Source organism: Bos javanicus, chromosome 12 (assembly GCF_032452875.1).
Source record: "Bos javanicus breed banteng chromosome 12, ARS-OSU_banteng_1.0, whole genome shotgun sequence".
NCBI lineage: Eukaryota > Metazoa > Chordata > Mammalia > Artiodactyla > Bovidae > Bos > Bos javanicus.
In genome coordinates, this window is record NC_083879.1 from 19,025,277 (window position 1) to 19,047,202 (window position 21,926).

General features: G+C 41.2%; 1 protein-coding gene across 4 annotated transcripts in view; it reads right to left on the bottom strand.

Moving 5' to 3' along the window:
* Positions 1-831: 831 nt before the first annotated feature.
* The window catches only part of CAB39L (calcium binding protein 39 like), an 83,975-nt gene continuing 62,880 nt past the window's right edge, over positions 832-21,926 (bottom strand). For all 4 annotated transcript variants that reach the window (XM_061434642.1, XM_061434644.1, XM_061434641.1 and 1 more), the window contains 2 exons: positions 12,131-12,274; positions 832-3,135 (listed from right to left, as the gene is read on the bottom strand). In XM_061434642.1, coding sequence (XP_061290626.1) covers positions 2,956-3,135; positions 12,131-12,274 — 324 coding nt within the window. In that variant the 3' untranslated portion in view covers positions 832-2,955. The remainder of the gene's footprint in view (positions 3,136-12,130; positions 12,275-21,926) is intronic.

Below are 21,926 nucleotides of genomic sequence, written 5' to 3' on the forward strand. Positions count from 1 at the left end.
CCCGTCAAGTTATTTTAAAATAACTATCATTTCATATTTTAAAAATCCTAGTGATTTTTGAACTTCATTTTCCTTCACATGATTCCAGTCACTTTCAGGTCGTATGTTGTTTCCAGATCGCACTGTGGCTCAGAGCAGCTGTGTGTCACACGGACCAGCTAGTGCGGTTGCTGACAGAGGCACTGGGAAGCTCGCTGCCCACCCGCCTCCAGTAGGTACTGCTCCCCAGAGCCCTCCAAAGACGGGCAGCCACAGAGGCTGGCAGTCAGAACGGTTGCTCAAGGACCGCGTGCCTCTTGGCCTTTCCTCCCACGATAATAATCCTAACATTTGGGCAAACGCCTGGCTTGAGCCAGAGCCCCATCCAAACACAATATGATCTCAATCCATCCTGGCTTCATTCTAGAACCTTCACCCCTGGAAGCCTACCCGGCAGCAGTCGGGGAGGGCATAGCATGAGTGCAGACCCCCAGGACTGCCCTTCGTTCACAGCCCTGGTAAGAGTAAGAGCAGGAGTTTGGCCTCTGGCCACCGTGGCTCTGTTCCTCAGCTCTGGTCCTCGTTGTCTGGGATAAACTCCTCAGCGCCTGGTTTCCTCAAATGTAAAATGGGGATGACTCTGGCTGTAGTGGAGCAGCTGTGAAATGCCTGCTGCCTGACAGGCAGCCCTCGGTCAAGGGCAGAGAGCCTCACGGGGCGGGACAGCGGGGAATGGGACAGCTGGGGACGTGGGGCCTCCGGGCAGCCTGGTGCTTTCCTTGTTTGGAGCGGCGACAAGAACACAGGGGCGGGACACGCAGAGAGAGATGAAACCGACCAAGGAGCATGTGGCACCTTCTCATTTAGTCAGTCTTTATTTAAATGTGTGCTTTTGAAATGGCTTATTAAATATGACCTTTTCGAAACTCAAATCTCACAATATTTACAGTGACTTTTATGCAAACGTACTTTAACCGTGAGTTTTTGGCTCCCTCTTTCTCACGTTAATAATTTACAAATTTGTATCACAGCAAAACCCCAGCTACTTCATTTATTACAGGGGTTTGCTAGGAAAGAGCTAATTCAAGCTCAGAGGAAATACAATATGTTTTACTTATCAAAAAAAGAATTCTAACACGGCTTTGCTTTCCACTTGAAAGTACATGTCCCATGACGTGTGGGACAGTATTTAAGCAAAGAAATACATTTCCAATAGTGCTGGGCCTTCTTTTTTTTTTTTTTTTTTAATATTTACACTCATCTCTTTTAAACAAACAAAACCAGAAAAGTCAGATTCGAAGAGACTCTGGACTGTCAGGGAATGTTATAAAAATAATCTGACCTCAGCGATGCAAGATGGAAGGCCATCAGATGGCCCAGCACTCGTCAGTACTGCTACAAGAAGCTCCCGCAGACCCAAGAGCAACTGCCTCAAAATTCAACGCTGGGGCTGGGGGCGGGGATAAACGTAGCCAAGAAGGATCAAACCACGCCAGGTGATGCTTCAGATGCTAAATCTACAAGAGCATGGATCCTGGAGAGGGATCTTCCCCTCTCTGGCTGGAGAAATATCTGGTTCAAGAACACAGTACCCTACATTGTAAAAAGTGAAGATTCCTATGGAAGGCACTAATTCATGATCTGGAAACAGAATCATTAAAAAAAAAATACAGACTAACAATTATACTTTTAATGTCTTGTAAATATAGCTTTAAAATTCCATTTTGTCCACCTGATGTCTGAAAACAAACCGTGACCTTTATTTTAAAAAAACACAAATTAATTCCTAGATCATCCTAGTATGCAAGAGAGTATTTGAGACCAACATTTTTACAGAAACCTTTTCAGTGAAGAATCTGATGTGAAATGACAATGACAGATCAGAAATTAGAGTGAAATTTTTTTTTAGTCCTTTGAGGATGTTTCATGCATGTAATCATTTGTCCTTCCAACTGCAGTGTTCCCTTATGTATAAGTGGTCTAAAGCCCTGTGTGACCCTCTGGACCTGTGGTTTTACACACAGTAGGCATCTCGATGCAATGATTCTTACTCTGAAAAACATTTTCACCATAAAACTTCTTTCCCAAATTAAGAAGTATGGAAAAAAAAAAAAAAAGAAGTATGAATGAAATATTCCAAATATTCACTAACCCTATAGAAGTCTGTGAAACAGCAATTACTTCTGCTAGTGCTGTGGTTCTTAACCGTCTGTTATAAGTTTTAAGTGAGCAGGTCCTGCCTGGTGGGCCCTCCATGCCTGTGATCCTTGTTAGACCGTCCTGCCTATACCTAGTTGGTTCCATACTAACCTGGTCAGAGTAGGGTGTGTGTGTGTCTGTGTGTGTGTACCATGAGTCAGGTGTGCAGAGGAGACTCATTGAGATGGAATGTGAGGTCATAAGCATAAAGGAGGATATCAGTTTCCTAGGAAGTTAAGAATGAATGATTATGGTTAAAAGATGTGGGTAGGGAATAGAATGTGGAATGGCTGAAAATACTGGATCTTATTTTCTTAGTGCCTTAAGAAATTTGTGGGTCCAACTGCAGATGGGCAAAACAGTTTTGTGCATCTTGCCCCAACTCCCAGTTCTCCTCTGAGAATTTAATCCTCTTGGAGGACTGGGTGACATCCACCCTTTGAGTTCCCAGTACTTGGTGGCTTGTGGTGACTGAGGGCTCATCTGCAAGCCCACAGCCTTGCTGCCTTTCACTAAGAAAGGGTTAAAGTTGCTTTCATCAATTTCCCAATACGATGGCTCTGATTTCATATAAATAATCACAGGTTAAAATGAATATATTATTCTAAATTAATTTTTTTTCATTCAAATGATTATATTCCACCTACCCTGAATGACAGATTGAGGAAAAACAGGCACCTCCATAGCCTTCCCAAGAATGGCTACTTTTTGGAATGACACTTGTCACACGAACTGAATAAACGAGGCGGTGACAGTGGCAGGAAACTTGGTGGGACTTCAAGGGGCCACCTTCTTCAGGTCACGAATCTGTTTAATCAGGTAGTTCTTCTCATCGGTGAACTGCTCATCGTCGGTCCTTTCTTTTTGGAAGTTGCTCAGAAACTCGATGAGTTTGGGTTGGTTTTTCAGAAGAATCTCCACAATAGGCTGTGTTTTGTGAGGACTGGCCACAAACACCTGAGACATGAGAAACACACCTAGGTCAAGGGACACACACCTGGGAACACGGTCCCTCCCGCGTCTCATTCGTTACTTGGTTTATTGAACACAGAAAGCCCGCGATTTTACTCCCTTTTAGAAGAAAACACGGTGTAGGTGACATGAGAGTCCACGAATCAGATTTTCTCTTTCTTCTTTGGTGGATTGTATGTTCCTTGGCCTTTGTCCATTTCATCTAGGTCACCTCATTTATTGATGTGCAATTATTTGTAGTATTCTCTTATGATCTTTTATTTTTATAAGGAGGTTGAATCAGGAACCAAAAACCTCTCAACAAAAGTCCAGACAGAACCAGATGATTTCACAGTAAATTCTACACATTTTAAAAGAAAAATCAACACCAATCTACTTCAAATTGTTCCAGAAAATAAAAGAGAAGGGAATAATTCCTAACTCGTTATATGAAGTTAGCATTACTCTGTTACCAAAGCCAGACAAAACTACCACTAGAAAACTACAGACCAGTCTCTTTTATGAATGAAGATACAAAAATCCTCAACAAAAGACAAGCAAATGAAGTCCAGAATAATATTAAAAGGATTATACACTATAACCAAGTGGGATTTATCCCAGAAATACAAGCGTGGCTCAATGTAATGAAATCAATCAATGTAATCCACCACATGTACTGGACTGACCTGCATCCTCTCAAAAGATGAATGTTCAAGCCCCAACCCTTGGTACCTGTGAATGTGACCTTATTTGGAAGCAGAGATGTAATCAAATTAAGATGAGTTCATACTGGGCTAGGCTGGGCCTGAACCCCACTATTAATACCAGTATTCTTAGAGGAAGAGGAAATTTTGGACACAGAAACACACAGATGCAGAGGAAAATGCCATGTGAAGATGGAGGCAGAAATGCTGCAAAATCAGCTTTACTTCAGACACAATGAATAAACTTTCATTAAAAAGAAAAACAAAAAAGATGGAGACAGAGACTGGGGTTATGCATCCTAAGGCAAGGAGTGCCAAGGACTTCTGGCAATCACCAGAAGCTTGGAGAGAGGCACAGATTTTCCCTGAAAGCTCCCAAAGGAAACAAGCTTGTTGACACCTTGATTTTGGACTTTTAGTCGACAGAATGCAGAGACAATGACTTTCTGTTGTTTTAGGACACTTAGCCTATGGTACTTCGTTAAAGCAGCTCTAGGAAGTCAATATGACACATGATTACACTGAAAGAAAACCATATGATCATTTTAACTCATCCAGAAAAAGTATTTGACAAACTCCAACATCTTTTCATAATAATTTAAAAAAAGCAAACACTCAACATGGGACAGCTGGAAATCCACATGCCAAAAAAAAAAAAAAAATTAAGTTGGACCCTTATTTCACACCATAAACAAAAATTAACTCAAAATTTATCAAAAACCTAAATATAAGAGCTAATAAAACTTTTAGAGGAAAATACATGGGTACATCTTCATGACCTTGGATTTAACAGTGGTTTCATAGCTACATCAAAAGCAGGAGCAAGAAAAGAAAAAAATGGGTAAAGCGAACTTCATTAAAATTTAAAACATTTGTGCATCAAAGGATACATCAAGAAAGTGAAAAGACAATGTAAAGAATGTTAGAAAATATTTACAAATCGTATATATGACCAGTGTCTATTATCCAGAATATATAAAGAATTCTTCCAATGCAACAACAAAAATACACACAAAGTTTTTTAAAAAGGGGCAAAGGACTTGAGTGGACATTTCCCCAAAGAAAATATATAAATTATCAATATGCATGTGAAAAAAAAGTTCAACATCATTAGGTCACTAGGAAACACAAATGGAAACCACAACGAGACTAGTGCTTGCTGTGTGCTCAGTTGCTCAGTCGTGTCCAGCTCTTTGTGACTCCACGGACTGTAGCCCACCAGGCTCTTCTGTCCACGGGATTCTCCAAGCAAGAATACTGGAGTGGGTTGCCACTTATTCCTCCAGAGTATCTCCCCAACACAGGGATCGAACCCATGTCCCCTGTATTGACAGGCAGATTCTCTACTGCTGAGCCACCCGGAAAGCCCATTTTTTCTGTGCATATGGCTAGATGCAATAATTGAGACAAAACTGGGCTTCCCAGCTGGTGCTACTGGTAAGGAACCCACCTGCCAATGCAGGAAAGCAGGAGACAGGGGTTCAATCCCTGGGTCCACAAGATCCCCTGTATTCTTGCCTGGAGAATCCCATGGACAGAGGAGCCTGAGACTACAGTCCATAGGGTTGCAAAGAGTCGGACACGACTGAAGCGACTTCTCACTCACGCACCACATATGCTCAAATTCCAGCAGCTCTGAGAGTGGTGAGCCAATAGGCACTGACCACCCCCTTCCTTTACATGGCTTAGTAGAAAGTGGCAGTCTGGTCCTTTGCTATTAAGGAAGCTAACAGGGAAAGGAAAGAGATACCAGCTCATAGTGGATTCCTAAATTCATATTGGATGCATGTCTGGAAGAGGCAGGATCATAGAGACAAAGGTCTCCTGAACCTGCTGCTAAGTCGCTTCAGTCGTGTCCGACTCTGTGCGAGCCCATAGACGGCAGCCCACCAGGCTCCCCGGTCCCTGGGATTCTCCAGGCAAGAACACTGGAGTGGGTTGCCATTTCCTTCTCCAATGCATGAAAGTGAAAAGTCAAAGTGAAGTCGCTCAGTTGTGTCCGACCCTCAGCGACCCCATGGACTGCAGCCTTCCAGGCTCCTCCGTCCATGGGATTTTCCAGGCCAGAGTACTGGAGTGGGGTGCCATTGCCTTCTCCTGAACCTAGTATCCTGGAATTACACTTAAAAAAAAAATGCATGTTTATTTATTTTTTCTTGGAGTATAATTGTTTTACAATATTTTGTTATTTCTGCTGTTCATGAATCAGCTCTATGTATAAATATATCCATCCATCCACACACTCTTGAGCCTCCCTTCCACCTTTCCCAGAGTTTTTTCATTTTAATCTAACTGTAACTTTTAAACATTTTAAAATTTTTATTTATTTATTTGGTTGTGCTGGGTCTTAGTTGCCGCGTGTGGTATCTTTGATTTTTGTTGTGGCACGTGGGACCTTTAGTTCTTGAGTTGTGGCGTGTGAACTCTTGGTTGCAGCATATGGGATCTAGTTCCCCGACCAGGGATCGAACCCAGGCCCAGGGCACTGGGAACCTGCAGTCTGAGCCCCTGGACCACCAGGCAAGTCCCCAACTTCAGCTTTTTTAATTTAACATTTTGCAAGTGAAGAAACAGATCCGAATGGATTTGCCCAAAGTCACTGATGGCAACTGGGCCACAACAAACACCCAGGTCTCTTGCGTTCCAGCCAGTCCTTTCCCATCATACAACCTTGTTCGTCAATAGCAGAGAAAATGTGAAATGGCATCTCATTCGAGTCCTTGGACGATTCAAGCAAGCTAGTAAAAACTGGCCATTAATAATCTGGTGAAGACATTTTTAGACCACATTTTCTGTATCTTATGGGAGGTACTTGGGGAAAGAGACTATTAATAAAGAACTGCGAAAAAACTGAAAAATAACTTTCTTCTTCTAAATAACAAAATATTATTTTTGGCAAGTAAACAATTCACTGTGCACTTCAGTGGGAGGAGGAAAGTCAGGGTCCGGGGCACGTCCAGTTTATATGTATGCAAGTAAACAAGTGGCCGACTATTTTTAAATGTGCCTACTCTGTCCAATAATGAGACGATCCAAATTCTGATCTCACAGGATGGAAGTAGGTTATTTCTATTTTGCCACCCACTGAATACTTCTATAATACTGCATTTTGGAACAAAATTATATGAAGCATGTTTTCATCTACGATGGCATAGTAAAACTCTGTGGGAGCTGGGATGACAGAACAACGGCAAGCCTCTGTAATTGCTCAGTCAGAAAGGAAGGATCTTAAGAGGGTCTGTCATTTTACACTGTGCAGGTGTTTTCCTGTCCTACAAGAGCCTATTTTTATTCCATCCAATCTGTGCTTATTCCTTATGAAATAATACAAACACAGAGAAGAGCACAGCAGTAACACTGCAGATTTCAAGTTCCCACCGTCAGCTCTATCATTTTTGCCATATGTGCCTTCAGAATCTGAATAAAATAAAACATTACAGATAAAATTCCAGGCCATTAGACACTTCTTGATGTCATTCTCTTTCTTGATGTCATTCTCCCTCCGGTGAGGTGACTGCTATCCTGAATTTGGTATTTATCATTTCCATACAGGTTTTTAGACACTAACTACATATGTATGAATCTATACATAGTATAGTTTTTCATGTTTTTAAACTTTAAATAAATAAAATCCTTTTAATACTTTCTTAATTCCACTCAATGTTTCTGAGACTTATCTACATTGATCCCATATAACTCTATTAATTTTAACCCATTCTATATGCTATTATATAAATATATCACAATTTATTGTCCTAAATTTCTGCAGATACCCATTTTTTTTTCATTTTCATGCTAAACAATGTGCAATAAACATTTTGGTACAGAATTCCTTATGCCTGTGAGCAAGACTGTCCAGGAAATGAGATTTTAGGAATGAAGAGTATGGACACTTTCAGTACTTTATTTTGCTAAACTGCTCTCCCAAGTGCTTGTATTAACACTAATTTACAGTGTACAGACCTACTGTTCCCCCAGCCTTACCACAATTTGATATTGTCAGACCTAAACATTTTTGGCAATATGAAAAATGTAACGTGACATCTCATTGATATTTTAATGGCCATTTCCATGATTGCCACTGAGATGAGCATCTTTACTTATTTGTTGGCCAATCAGGTTTCCCGTTTATTTGTTGGCCAATCAGGTTTCCCCTGGAGAAGGAAAGGGCAACCCACTCCAGTGTTCTTCCCTGGGAAATCCCACGAACAGAGGAGCCTGGCAGGCTACGGGCCATGGGGTCACAGTGTCGAACACGACTGATTGACTAAACAACAAACAACAAAAACAGGTTTCCTCATTTGTAAGTTAACAACTTGTATCCTTTGCCCATTTTTCTATTTAACTGTTTGCTTTTTTCTAAATGATTTGTCAACTCTATGTGTCACATTCTGTCCTGTTCTCTCATTTTGTTTATGATGTCTTTTCAAATAGGTGTTAAATTTAAATGTCAAATATTATTTCCTTTTATGCTTTGTGATTTCAAATTCTTTTTAAAAATTCTTCCTTCCCCAACATCATAAAAGGTTTATTTTTTCTTTTAAAAGTTAAAAGATGTTTTGCTTTTCAAGTGTAGCTCTCTACTGATAATTTATTTCTGAATATAGTGGATGGGAGTTTTCTATATTAATAATCCCTTATCCTAAGAACCATACACAGAAGAACTATAAAAAAAAGGTCTTCATGACTCAGATAACCACGATAGTGTGATCACTCACCTAGAGCGCGATATCCTGGAGTGTGAAGTCAAGTGGGCCTTAGGAAGCATCACTATGAACAAAGCTAGTGGATGTGATAGAATTCCAGTTGAGCTGTTTCAACTCCTAAAAGATGATGCTGTGAAAGTGCTGCACTTAATATGCCAGCAAATTTGGAAAACTCAGCAATGGCCACAAGACTGGAAAAGGTCAGTTTTCATTCCAATCCCAAAGAAGGGCAATGCCAAAGAATGTTCAAACTACAGCACAGATGCACTCATCTCACACACTAGTAAAGTAATGCTCAATTCTCCAAGCCAGGCTTCAGCAGTACATGAACTGTGAACTTCCAGATGTTCAAGCTGGATTTACAAAAGGCAGAGGAACCAGAGATCAAATTGCCAACATCCACTGGATCATCATAAAAGCAAAGGAGTTCCAGAAAAACACCTACTTCTGCTTTATTGACTATGCCAAAGCCTTTGACTGTGTGGATCACAACAAACTGTGGAAAATTCTGAAAGAGATGGGAATACCAGACAACTTGACCTGCCTCCTGAGAAATCTGTATACAGGTTAAGACCTGAGAAATCTGTATACAGGTTAAGAAGCAACAGTTAGAACTGGACATGGAACAACAGACTGGTTCCAAATTGGGAAAGGAGTACGTCAAGGCTGCATCTTGTCACCCTGCTTATTTAACTTAGATGCAGAGTTCATCATGCGAAATGCCGGGCTGGATGAAGCACAAGTTGGGATCAAGATTGCTGGGAGAAATATCAATAACTTCAGATATGCAAATTATACCATCCTTATGGCAGAAAGCAAAGAAGAACTAAAGAGCCTCTTGATGAAAGTGAAAGAGGAGAGTGAAAAAGTAGGCTTAAAACTCAACATTCAGAAAACTAAGATCATGGCATCTGGTCCCATCAGTTCATGGGGAAACAATGGAAACAGTGACAGACTATTTTTGGGGGGCTCCAAAATCACTGCAGATGGTGAGTGCAGCCATGACATTAAAAGATGCTTGTTCCTTGGAAGAAAAGCTATGACCAACCTAGACAGCATATTAAAAAGCAGAGATATTACTCTGCCAACAAAGGTCCATCTAATCAAAGCTCTGGTTTTTCCAGTAGTCATGTATGGATCTAAGAGTTGGACTATAAAGAAAGCTGAGCACCGAAGAATTTATGCTTTTGAACTTGGTGTTGGAAAAGACTCTTGAGAGTCCCTTGGACTGAAAAAAGATCAACCCAGTCAATCATAAAGGAAATCAAAATAAAATAAAATAAAAAAAAAAAAAAGGAAATCAGTCCTGAATATTCACTGGAAGGACTGATGCTCAAGCTAAAACTCCAATACTTTGGCCACCTGATGTGAAGAACTGACTCGTTTGAAAAAACCCTGATTCTGGGAAAGACTGAAGACAGGAGAAGGGGACGACAGAAGATGAGATGGTTGGATGGCATCACTGACTCAACAGACATGAGTTTGAGTAAGCTCTAGGAGTTGGTGATAGACAGGGAAGCCTGGCGTGCTGCAGTCCGTGGGGTCACAAAGAGTCAACATGACTGAGCAACTGAACTGAACTAAGAAACAGTAACCCCTTCTTTAATGATTTATAATTTCTCCACTACCAAATATCAAATTTTCATATTTGCACAGGCTCACTTCTGGGCTTTACTCTGTTTTGTTGCTCTATTTACCTGTCTCCATGCCAATACAGTATTATTTCCATTTATGATAAATCCAGAGGAAGTCTTAATATATAGTAGGATGGATTTCTCTAACTTGTTTTCTTTGAAAATTGTCACAGATAATCCCAGGCCATTGCTCTATCATACAAATTTTAGAATCAGCTAGTCAAGTTCCAGAAAAAGACTTGCTAGGATTCTGAATGCAATTAAATAGAATTTACAAATTAATATGGGATTTGAATGGTTCTAGTGGTTTTTTGCACAATAAAGATCTGGTGGCTTGAAAAATGAACTAAATTTTTTTTTTTTACCTTTCAAAGCAACAGTTACACACCTTAAAAATTGCTGTGTCTCTGACTTATATATATAAATTCAATCACAGAATATACCTTACAAAGATTTTAAAAAGAAAAAGAGGTTGAAACTCTCTCAACCCTTAATTCTATTCTAGATACTGATCCTAAGAAAATAACCCTTAAATTGGAAACAAATTAGCTCAAAACATAAAATGCTCATTGTAGCCTCAAATTGAAAATAGCCTAACTATAAACAACATGGGAATATTTAAGTAAACTACATATACTCAGTGAAAAACTATGATACCAGTAAAACTACTGACTCTTTTAAAAAGCTATATATAACAACAATGAATTAGTGTTCACATATGGTATAGTATTAAGTGATAAAATTAGTGTATCAATACTGTGTACAATGTGAATTCAGCTGCAGAAAAAAACGTTTACATACGTGCACAGGAAAATAAAATTTACTAAAATCTTTACAAGAGTTAAGTCACGGTTAGTGCATTATAGATTAGATTTCTCTCACCTACCCTACTTTTATTTTTTTTACTTTATTTTTAAAAAGATTTGACTTCCCTGGTGACTCAGATGGTAAAGCATCTGCCTACAATGTGGGAGATCCAGGTTCAATCCCTGGGTTGGGAAGATCTTCTGGAAAAGGAAATGGCAACCCACTCCAGTACTCTCCCTTGGAGAATCCCATGGACGGAGGAGCCTGGTAGGTTACATACAGTCCATGGGGTCACAAAGAGTCGGACATGACTGAGTGACGTCACTTTCTTTTCACTCTTTTAAAAAGATTTTATTTATTTATTTTGGGGTGTGCTGGGTCTTCACTGCTGCGCATGGGCTTTCGCAAGTCGCAGTGAGCTGGGGCTACTCTCTAGCTGCGGTGCACGGCCTTCTCACTGCAGGGGCTTCTCCTTTTGTGGAGCGCGAGCTCTAGGGCGTCCTGGCTGGCGCACAGGCTTAGCTGCTCCACGGCATGTGAGATCTTCCCGACCTGGGATTGAACCCACGGCCCCTGCATTGGCAGGTGGATTCTTAACCACTGGACCACCAGGGAAGCTCCTACTCTACTTTTAAACAAATCTACTGCTTAAAGTTTCTAGAAGATGATTTTATTACTCTTACACCACAGAAAAAATATTCGAAAAAGCAGGTATTATATAGACTAGTGTTCTTTTAAAATGCATTAAAATATTTCTAAGCAAGGAATGAGTAGTACACTGTGTTTCTTTCGGTTTCATTTAAAGTTCAAAGGAACATTTAAGGCGGAAATGAAACATTCAAATTCTGACACTCAGGGTTTGGGTTTTAGCTCAATCACTAATTATCTTAGTAACTCCTGGGAAACAGTATCCACCTATTTTCTTACTGAAAAAGATGCAAGTATTTCGAGATACAGATTCGTCAGCAAATCTTTTTGAAACAAATAGGCATCCACTCAAATAACTCTAGAATTTCACCTAAAGTCACGCAAAACCTACGGACTGCTTAGTTCATGTTCTCTCGAGTCAAAAGGAAGATCCAAAATAGGGATTTTGCCATTTGAAACTGGAAAAGGAATGTCCACATTATTTCTGCAGGGTGCTGTTTACCTTAAAGACGTGAAAGGCTTCAAACTGGATGTTGGGGCTTTTATCCCGGAGGAGGTTCATCGTCAGTTTGAGGTTCTCTGGCTTGCTGATGTACTTGGTCATGATGGCAAAGTTGTGCCGGTCCAGGATCAGTTCACCTAGCAGCTACAGAAAAACACAAAATCAAAGTAGAATCTGAGAGTCCTTTTATTCAAAATACATCCCACTCCTTTCTCACCAGAAAACAAAATGTAAGTTATGAATGTTGACGAGAAAAAAAAAAAATCAGAGTCCTAAAGTGCATCTTAAAGCACAGGCATGGAGGCTGTAGTTATCCTTGTTATTTTTAAACTTTTCATACCGTCCTGCTCAAGTTAGTGCTTAATGCATTTCTGAGTCTTTTGTTTTTCTTTAATGCCATTCATTGTTGCAGCTTAAAAAAAAAGCTCTTTCAGGCTTCCCTAGTGGTCCAGTGGTTAAGGATCCACCTTGCAAAGCAGGGGACACCAGGTCCATCCGTGGTCGGGGAAGATCCCACATACGCAGGGGCAACTACGTCCTCACAGCTTAGAGCCTGTGCTCTGCATCAAGAGAAGACACCGCAATGAGAAGGCCGCCTACCCAACTAGAGAGCAGCTCCCACTCGCCACAGCTAGAGAAACGCAGCAACGAAGACCCAGTGCAGACAAAACAAAAGCTCTCTCTGCAGCTTTCATCAAGACTTAGCCAGAAATTAGTTTATAATTTTTATCCCTTGCTTTAATGTGATTCTCACTAATGTATTGCTCCTTAGGCACTGAGATAGGAAAGAATAATAAAACTGACTCAACAATGATACCTCCCTTATCTGAATAAATATACTTTGGTAGTTTACCGGAAAAACAGACTATATTAAGTGACTCTTACCTTCTCCCTAAATCTTATGACAAAACCTAATATAGAGCCAGAAAAAAAAAAATTCATTGACCCTGAGTCCGTATGAAATTTAATATGTATAGCAAGTTTTTATCAAAAAGTAAAACAGAACACTTTCTGGGGACAATAATTCCTAAAATGCAGCACTACTCCGTGTTATGAACTGCAGGTTTTTGTCCCTGTAAATCTGTATGTTGGAATCATAATCCCCAGTGCAATGGTATTAGGAGGTGGGGCCTTGGGCAGGCCAACAGGACATGAGGTAGAGCCGCCATGCATGGGTTTGGTGCTCCTGCACAAGAGACCCTGGGAGCTTTCTTGCTGCTGGCCCCTTGATCTCAGACTTCCTAGCATCCACACTGTGAGAAATAAATGTGCATTAAGTCACCCAGTCTATGGTATTTTTGTTACAGCAGCCCACATAGACTGCTGCTGCTGCTGCTAAGTCGCTTCAGTTGTGTCCAACTCTGCGACCCCATAGATGGCAGCCCATTAGGCTCCCCCATCCCTGGGATTCTCCAGGCAAGAGCACTGGAGTGGGTTGCCATTTCCTTCTCCAATGCATGAAAGTGAAAAGTGACAGTGAAGTCGCTCAGTTGTGTCTGACTCTTAGTGACCCCATGGACTGCAGCCTACCAGGCTCCCCGTCCATGGGATTTTCCAGGCAAGAGCACTGGAGTGGAGAGCCATTGCCTTCTCCAAATAGACTAAGACACTTCAAAACAAATGCCAAAAGCGAGAATAGTTGAAGACCCTCTGGCAGGAAATAGCTGAACTTTTATTTTCACCATAGGCACAGCAAAACTAAGACTCAGTGCAGCCAAATAAACAAAAATATTTTTTAAAAATCCAAAACAAACCCCACTGTGACTGGACTCATTGCTACTGCATCCCTCCCTCTACCACCTCACTTATTTTTTTTCATTCTTCTGCTTCTGTGGCATAACTCCCCTTGCTCCAATTTCCCCCCAGCTTTAGCAAGGTGTAATTGACAAAACTGTATACATTTAAAGTGTACATCATGAAGATTTGATACGAGTACATACTGTGAAATATTTTCCACAATCAATTGAGTTAACACATCCATCACCTCATGTAGTTACCCTTTCCTCTTTTTGTGGTGAGACTAGTTAAGATCCACTCTCAGCAACTTTCAAGCATACACTACAATATTACTATGATTTTTTTTTTTTTTTTTGGCTGCAAGCGTGGCATGTGAGATCACAGTTACTCACCAGGGATGGAACCTGCACCCCTTGCATTGAAAACTTGGGGTCCTAACCACTGGACCACAAGGGAAGTCCTACAATACAGTATTAATAACTACAGCCATCATGCTGTACATTAGATCTTCAGAATTCATCCATCTTATAACCAGAGCGTGTACCCTTTGCCCCACATCTCCCATCCCCCTGCCCCTCACCTTATAACCACCATTCTACCTGCTATTTCTATAGCTCGACCTCAACTTTTCTCCTCAGCTGAATCTCCTCTCCTGCCTTTGTGCTCTTTGCTTTTTCCTAGTTGTACTTACTCGGCTTTGCAGAACAGAGTTACTGGTAAACTTATCTAGAATACAAGCTTCACAAGGGCATGTGTCAAATCCTGCTCACGTTAGTAGCCTTGGCAACCTGTGTGAGGTGTGTGGATACTGTTGGGGAAATAAAGTCCAAACCACAAAGAATCCTCTCCACAAAGTGTAGAAAAGAAAGAAAGCAGTTTCATCACTGAATATGTGTATCCAGGGCATGACGCTATAGGCACTCTACACAGAAGACATTAAAAGACATACAATCCTGTCTCATTTATACAGGCAAACAGTTATAATCCAGTACATACATAAACTCTCAAGACGAAAGATAACTGGTCACTCCCCTGTAAGAGACCTTCCCTGGTGGCTCAGACAGTAAAGAGTCTGCCTGCAATTTAGGAGACCTGAGTTCGATCCTTGGGTTGGGAAGATTCCCCTGGAGTAGGAAATGGCAGCCCGCTCCAGTATTCTTGCCTGGAAAATCCCATGGACAGAGGAGCATGGTGGGCTACATACAGTCCACAGGGTCGCAAAGAGTCAGACACGACTGAGCAACTTCACTTTCCTTTCTTTCCCCTATAAGAAGGCTTGACAGCACTCTTTCCTAGTCCACTCTGAATTCACCCGGCCATGGAAGTAGCCATTTGTTTTACCTAGCTGCTTTTATCCAACTAATGAAGAGGATAATAAATCTTTTCTAATCGCTCTGACAAGCAAATGGTTACAGCTTGAAGAGCAGGACCAAGGTTAAATTCTCCGGTGATGGAGAGGCAGGAGTGCTATCTTCCTAGATGTTCACATTCCAGGGGGATGGCTCCCAGACTCTCAAAAAAATTATGCTAGGTTGTAAAACTGGCAAGAAGCTTCTGAAGATATACATACAGATACATACATATATATTTATCTGCATATATTCCCACACATATGGGTTTCCCTGGTGTCTCAGTGGTGAAGAATCTGCCTGCAGTGCAGGAGATGCAGGTTCCATCCCTGGGTTGGGAAGATACTCTGGAGAGGGAATGGCAACCCACTCCAGTATTCTTGCTGGAAAATTCCATGGACAGAGGAGCCTGGCGGGCTACGGTCTATGGGGTCGCAAAGAGTCAGACACAGCTGAAGCCACTGAGCGCACACACACACAGACACACACACACACACACACACACACTTATGTATATATAGCTTCTGTGTAACTATAAATTCTATGTAGATACATATTTTTTTAATATAATATGTATAACATATACACATATATAATATACTCCGGAGAAGGCAATGGCACCCCACTCCAGTACTCTTGCCTGGAAAATCCCATGGATGGAAGAGCCTGGTAGGCTGCAGTCCATGGGGTCGCTAAGAGTCAGGCATGACTGAGCGACTTCACTTTCACGCATTGGAGAAGGAAATGGCAACCCACTCCAGTGTTCTTGCCTGGAGAATCCCAGGGACAGAGGAGCCTGGTGGGCTGCTGTCTATGGGGTCGCATACAGTCGGACACGAGAAGTGACTCAGCAGCAGCAGCAGCAGCAGCATCATATACTCCTACACATATCAAAAGGTCTTTTGACCACAGAGAAATTTCATTTAAAAATTTAAAATTTTTGCACACACACATTCAATAAATATTTATTGCAGTGATATTTTGAGTTAAGTTCAGATAAAGTCACTTCAATTTTTATTACATGGGGATGCCTACATATAAATTCTATCAATCTATAATTTCACTGCTTTTCAGAAGGAAGCAATTGTGTTAGACCACTTGGCCAAAAACACTGAGTCTTTTAGTCATTAGATATTAGTCTATTCATTACTACTGATAGTAAAAGTGTTGCATTTCATAATAATACAAAGCATTATAAAGAAATACTGTACTAAGTAAATGGAAAAAGATTCATATTTCTGTTTCTTTAAATTTCATGTTACAGGCTTAATAGCACACAGTGAAACCATGTACCATATGTAGAAATAATGAGAGCTTTAAAAATAAAAACTTTATATTTTAATAAAATTGATCAGAGCCATCCCCAAATCCAAAATTCCACCAAGCTTCTTCTGAATTATAATCTTTCCTGCTAGTAATTAAATACCAGGCCTCTGAAGAAGATAAGAAATAGATTCCTAAGCTGTGTCACCTGAGTGAAAGGAATTTCTCTATTAATTACTTTTTATTGACACCGGGAATCTAAGCACCTCAAGATAGTTCAAAAAATTTAGAATATGATTAACAATAAGCAGCAGGTAGCAAATACTTTGGAATCAGAAAATAGCCTAGTTTTCAGTCCATTACTTACACAGTACTGTGAGTAAATACACTTACAATAATCTAACCTCTCTTGTTTTCTAAAATTATGAAATATCAATGTGCAAAATACTACAGAATATAAACATTGATATAAACATTTTTACATCAAAACAGGACACACTGCTACCACAGATCTAATTTCCCAAAGGAAAACCCACCAGCACATGGGGGAATTCTCCAGAACCATGTTCTTCGGTTGAAGAAAAGAGCAAGCAATATTTAAGGAGTTCATTCCTTGAATAGAGTGATACAAGACCATCTAAGCAATACCTCTGCCTAGAATCTAGCATTCAAAAAGGACATCTTCAATAATGATTTGAACAATTCTTGCATTCTTGATATGCCTTCTCTGCCTTTTACTAGTGCCTTTCAATGTCTGACCAATGCTTGGTTTTACCACGTTGTAAGTCAAATATTGGTGAGATAGTCAACTGTAAAGGATTTTAGGCAGGAATCGTGGCTCATGCAGTTTGTGTGGGTGGATTAATAATGAACAAGAAAGAGACCTTACGAGTGGGCTGGGGCATCTGTAAATGAGCAGGTAACAATCATTTTGAAAGGGAAGAGCTTTTTTTTTAATGCCTTTCTTTGCTGTGCCAGGTCTTTCTGTGCAGCATGCGGGGTATTTAGTTGCAGCATGTGGGAACTAGTTCTCTGACCCAGGGATCGAACCGGCACCACCTGCATTAAAAGGCAAAGTCTTAACCACTGGACAGCAAGGGAAGTCCCGAAAAGGGGAGAGTTTAAAGGAGACTTTCTATACCAGATACTGTACAAAGTCAGATGCTCTTTGCGAGTGTCACTGGGAACAGTGCTGAGGTCTTCAGCTGCAGAACCAGGTAAAAAGAGGAAGAGAAGCTGGATGATGGGGAGCAGGATGGTGAAAAATGTGTCTTTCTCACCTTTGCTACCCACCAAATGTGTATTATGGGTTGTACTAATCATACATCTACTGGGTAAAGAGGCTTGGATTTGTAAATGTAAATGCATCCTGGTAGGAAAAAGTCTAACTCATACATGAGCGTGTGTATGATCAGTCACTCAGTCGTGTCCAACTCTTTGTGGCCCCACAGAGTATAGCCCACCAGGCTCCTCTGTCCATGGGATTTCCCAGGCAAGAACATTGGAGTGGGTTGCCATTTCCTTCTCCAGGGGATCTTTCTGACCCAGGGATCAAATCCAGTTCAGTTCAGTCGCTCAGTCATGTCCGACTGTTTGCATCCCCATGGACTGCAGCACGCCAGGCCTCCCTGTCCATCACCAACTCATGCAGCTTGCTCAAACTCATGTCCATTGAGTCGGTGACACCATCCAACCATCTCATGCTCTATCATCCCCTTCTCCTCCTGCCTTCAATCTTTTCCAGCATCAGGGTCTTTTCCAAGGAGTCAGTTCTTCACATCATGTGGCCAAAGTATTGGAGTTTCAGCTTCAGCATCAGTCCTTCCAGTGAATATTCAGGACTGATTTCCTTTAGGATTGATTGCTTTGATCTCCTTGCAGTCCAAGGGGCTCTCAAGAGTCTTCTCCCACCCCACAGTTCAAAAGCATCAATTCTTTGGCACTCAGCTTTCTTTATAGTCCAACTCTCACATCCATACATGACCACTGGAAAAATCATAGCCTTGACTAGATGGACCTTTGTTGGCAAAGTAATGTTTCTGCTTTTTAAAATGCTGTCTAGGTTAGTCATAGCTTTTCTTCCAAGGAGCAAGCTTCTTTCAATGTAATCTGCAATGATTTTGGAGGCCCCCCCCCGCCCCCCCCGCAAAATAAAGTCTCTCACTGTTTCCCCATCTATTTGCCATGAAGTGATGGGACTGGATGCCATGATTTTTGTTTTCTGAATGTTGAGTTTCAAGCCAACTTTTTCACTCTCCTCTTTCACTTTCATCAAGAGGCTCTTTAGTTCTTCTTTGCTTTCTGCCGTAAGGGTGGGGTCATCTGTATATTTGAGGTTATTGATATTTCTCCTGGAAATCTTGATTCCAACTTGTGAAATAAGCAGGGTGACAATATACAGCCTTGACATACTCCTTTTCCAACTTGGAACCAGTCTATTGTTCCATGTCCAGTTCCAACTGTTGCTTCTTGACTTGCATACAGATTTCTCGGGAGGCAGGTAAGTGGTCTGGTATTCCCATCTCTTTAAGAATTTTCCAGAGTTTGTTGTGATCCACACAGTCAAAGGCTTTGGCATAGTCAATAAAGCAGAAATAGATGTTTTTCTGGAACTCTCTTGCTTTTTCGATGACCCAATGGATGTTGGCAGTTTGATCTCTGGTTCCTCTGCCTTTTCTAACTCCAGCTTGAATATCTGGAAGTTCACGGTTCACATACTGTTGAAGCCTGGCTTGGAGAATTTTGAGCATTACTTTGCTAGCTTGTGAGATGAGTGCAATTGTGTGGTACTTGGAACATTCTTTGGCATTGCCTTTCTTTGGAACTGGAATGAAAACTGACCTTTTCCAGTCCTGTGGCCACTGCTGAGCTTTCCAAATTTGCTGGCATATGGAGTGTACCACTTTCACAGCATCATCTTTTAGGAGTTGAAACAGCTCAACTGAAATTTCATCACCTCCATTAGCTTTGTTTGTGCATATCCTGCTGTGGCAGGCAGAGTCTTTGCCACTGAGCCACCTGGGAAGCCCTCTAACCATACTCTAGTCCCAATTATTTATTTAGAGTAGATCAGTGCCTTCCAGAGACTGAACTCTGGGGACAATGATGAAGAATATTTATTAATGAAATTTACTTCAATTTTCTTTAGCAAATATATCCAGTCCTTACCATTTGATGGGTTCTGCTCTAGCCATTTTTACAAATATTAACAAGGGAACAGGACCAGGTGGGGTTGAAAACATCTTGAGAAGAGAATGAGGGCACATGCGTAGGACGGGATGACAGGACAGTGGGAAAGAAAAGCAGGAAAAAGTCCAAGAAGGGAGATATCTGGGTAAAAAAAATGTCAGCTTTATAACTTTGCCTAATATCAATAACCTTAGATATGCAGATGACACCACCCTAATGGCAGAAAGTGAAGAGGAACTAAAAAGCCTCTTGATGAAAGTGAAAGTGGAGAGTGAAAAAGTTGGCTTAAAACTCAACATTCAGAAAACGAAGATCATGGCATACAGTCCCATCACTTTATGGGAAATAGATGGGGAAACAGTGGAAACAGTGGCAGACTTTATTTTTTGGGGCTCCAAAATCACTGCAGATGGTGACTGCAGCCATGAAATTAAAAGACGCTTACTCCTTGGAAGGAAAGTTATGACCAACCTAGATAGCATATTCAAAAGCAGAGACATTACTTTGCCAACAAAGGTCTGTCTAGTCAAGGCTATGGTTTTTCCTGTGGTCATGTATGGATATGAGAGTTGGACTGTGAAGAAGGCTGAGCACCGAAGAATTGATGCTTTTGAACTGTGGTGTTGGAGAAGACTCTTGAGAGTCCCTTGGACTGCAAGGAGATCCAACCAGTCCATTCTGAAGGAGATTAGCCCTGGGATTTCTTTGGAAGGAATGATGCTAAAGCTGAAACTCCAGTACTTTGGCCACCTCATGCGAAAAGTTGACTCATTGGAAAAGACTCTGATGCTGGGAGGGATTGGGGGCAAGAGGAGAAGGGGACGACAGAGGATGAGATGGCTGGATGGCATCACTGACTCGATGGACGTGAGTCTGAGTGAACTCCGGGAGTTGGTGATGGACAGGGAGGCCTGGCGTGCTGCGATTCATGGGGTCGCAAAGAGTCGGACACGACTGAGCGACTGATCTGATCTGAAGGCCCTAGAGACTGTCAATCTCAGAAAAATCTGCCACAAGTTCTCATCACTGTGGGAAATGGTGCGAGGATCAACTCTAAGCCCATGACCCCAGCTTTCTTGATCCAAATCTGTTCAAGCATCTTAGTTTACATCAACCTCTCTACTTTGGTCCAGTATCTGACAGATGCCCACTGAAAAGAGGAAGGACTTGGAAGATTCCTGAGCGATTAGCTATACGTTGGCCCTTTAGAGCATTGTCACCTCTGTTTCCTATTCCAAAGTCCTCTGCCTCTGTAATGCAGTTTTCCTGGCTTGACTCTTTCAGTACACGGCTGTCCCAACAGGATGTACTCTCATCTTTGACTGCTTCTTTTTTAAAAAATACTTTTAATTAGTTTATTTATTTGCTGCATAGGGTCTTAGTTATGTCATGCAAGATCTTTCACTGTGGCACACTGACTCTAGGCATGGAGTGTGGGCTCAGTACTTGCGGTGTGAGGGCTTAGTTGCTCCACGGCATGTGGGATCTTAGTTCCCTGACCAGGGATTGAACCCATGTCCCCTGAACTTGGAGGTGGATTCTTAACCACTGGACCTGCCGGGGAAGCCCCTTCAACTGCTTTTAACAAGCTTTCTGGACATGGGAGAACACAGCATTGATGGCCTTTGCCTGAGGCTCCGTCTCATTACTTCACCTCCAGTACAGAGAGCAGCGTACCCATGGTATGTTTTTCCTATGTGGATCACGCCGTATGGGTTTCTCCACAAGGAGAAAGTTAGTAAAGAGTGCTGAATGACTGTCTGGAAATAGTCCACTGATCTCCCCCTCAACAGGTAAAGCTGGAGCAGCGAGGGCGCAGGTACAGGGGAGTGCGATCAAGGCCGACACAGTCACAGGGACAGTGAACTGACAAATGTGTGCTACGAGACAGATTTAATTTATTGCTTTAGCTTAAAACTGCATCCAATATTTAGAAACAAGTGTACTGTTCTATAATGTCAGTATGTAAAAATAATATGTTTTAGAAATAATATATAGAATATGAATATGTAATAATATATAGATTTATCTGTTGAGCTTAAAACTGTATCCAACATTTAGAAACAAATGCACTGTTCTATAATGTCAACATGTAAAAATAATATATTTTAGAAATAATAAAATAATAATATGTAATAATATAAAATAATATTTAGTAAGCTCAAGCATCATATAAACAGCTTGACAAAAGACATCAAATTATTATCTGCCAAAAACCTTCTTTTGAAGCTCTGAGTAGGATCTGAAGGGCAGAGATG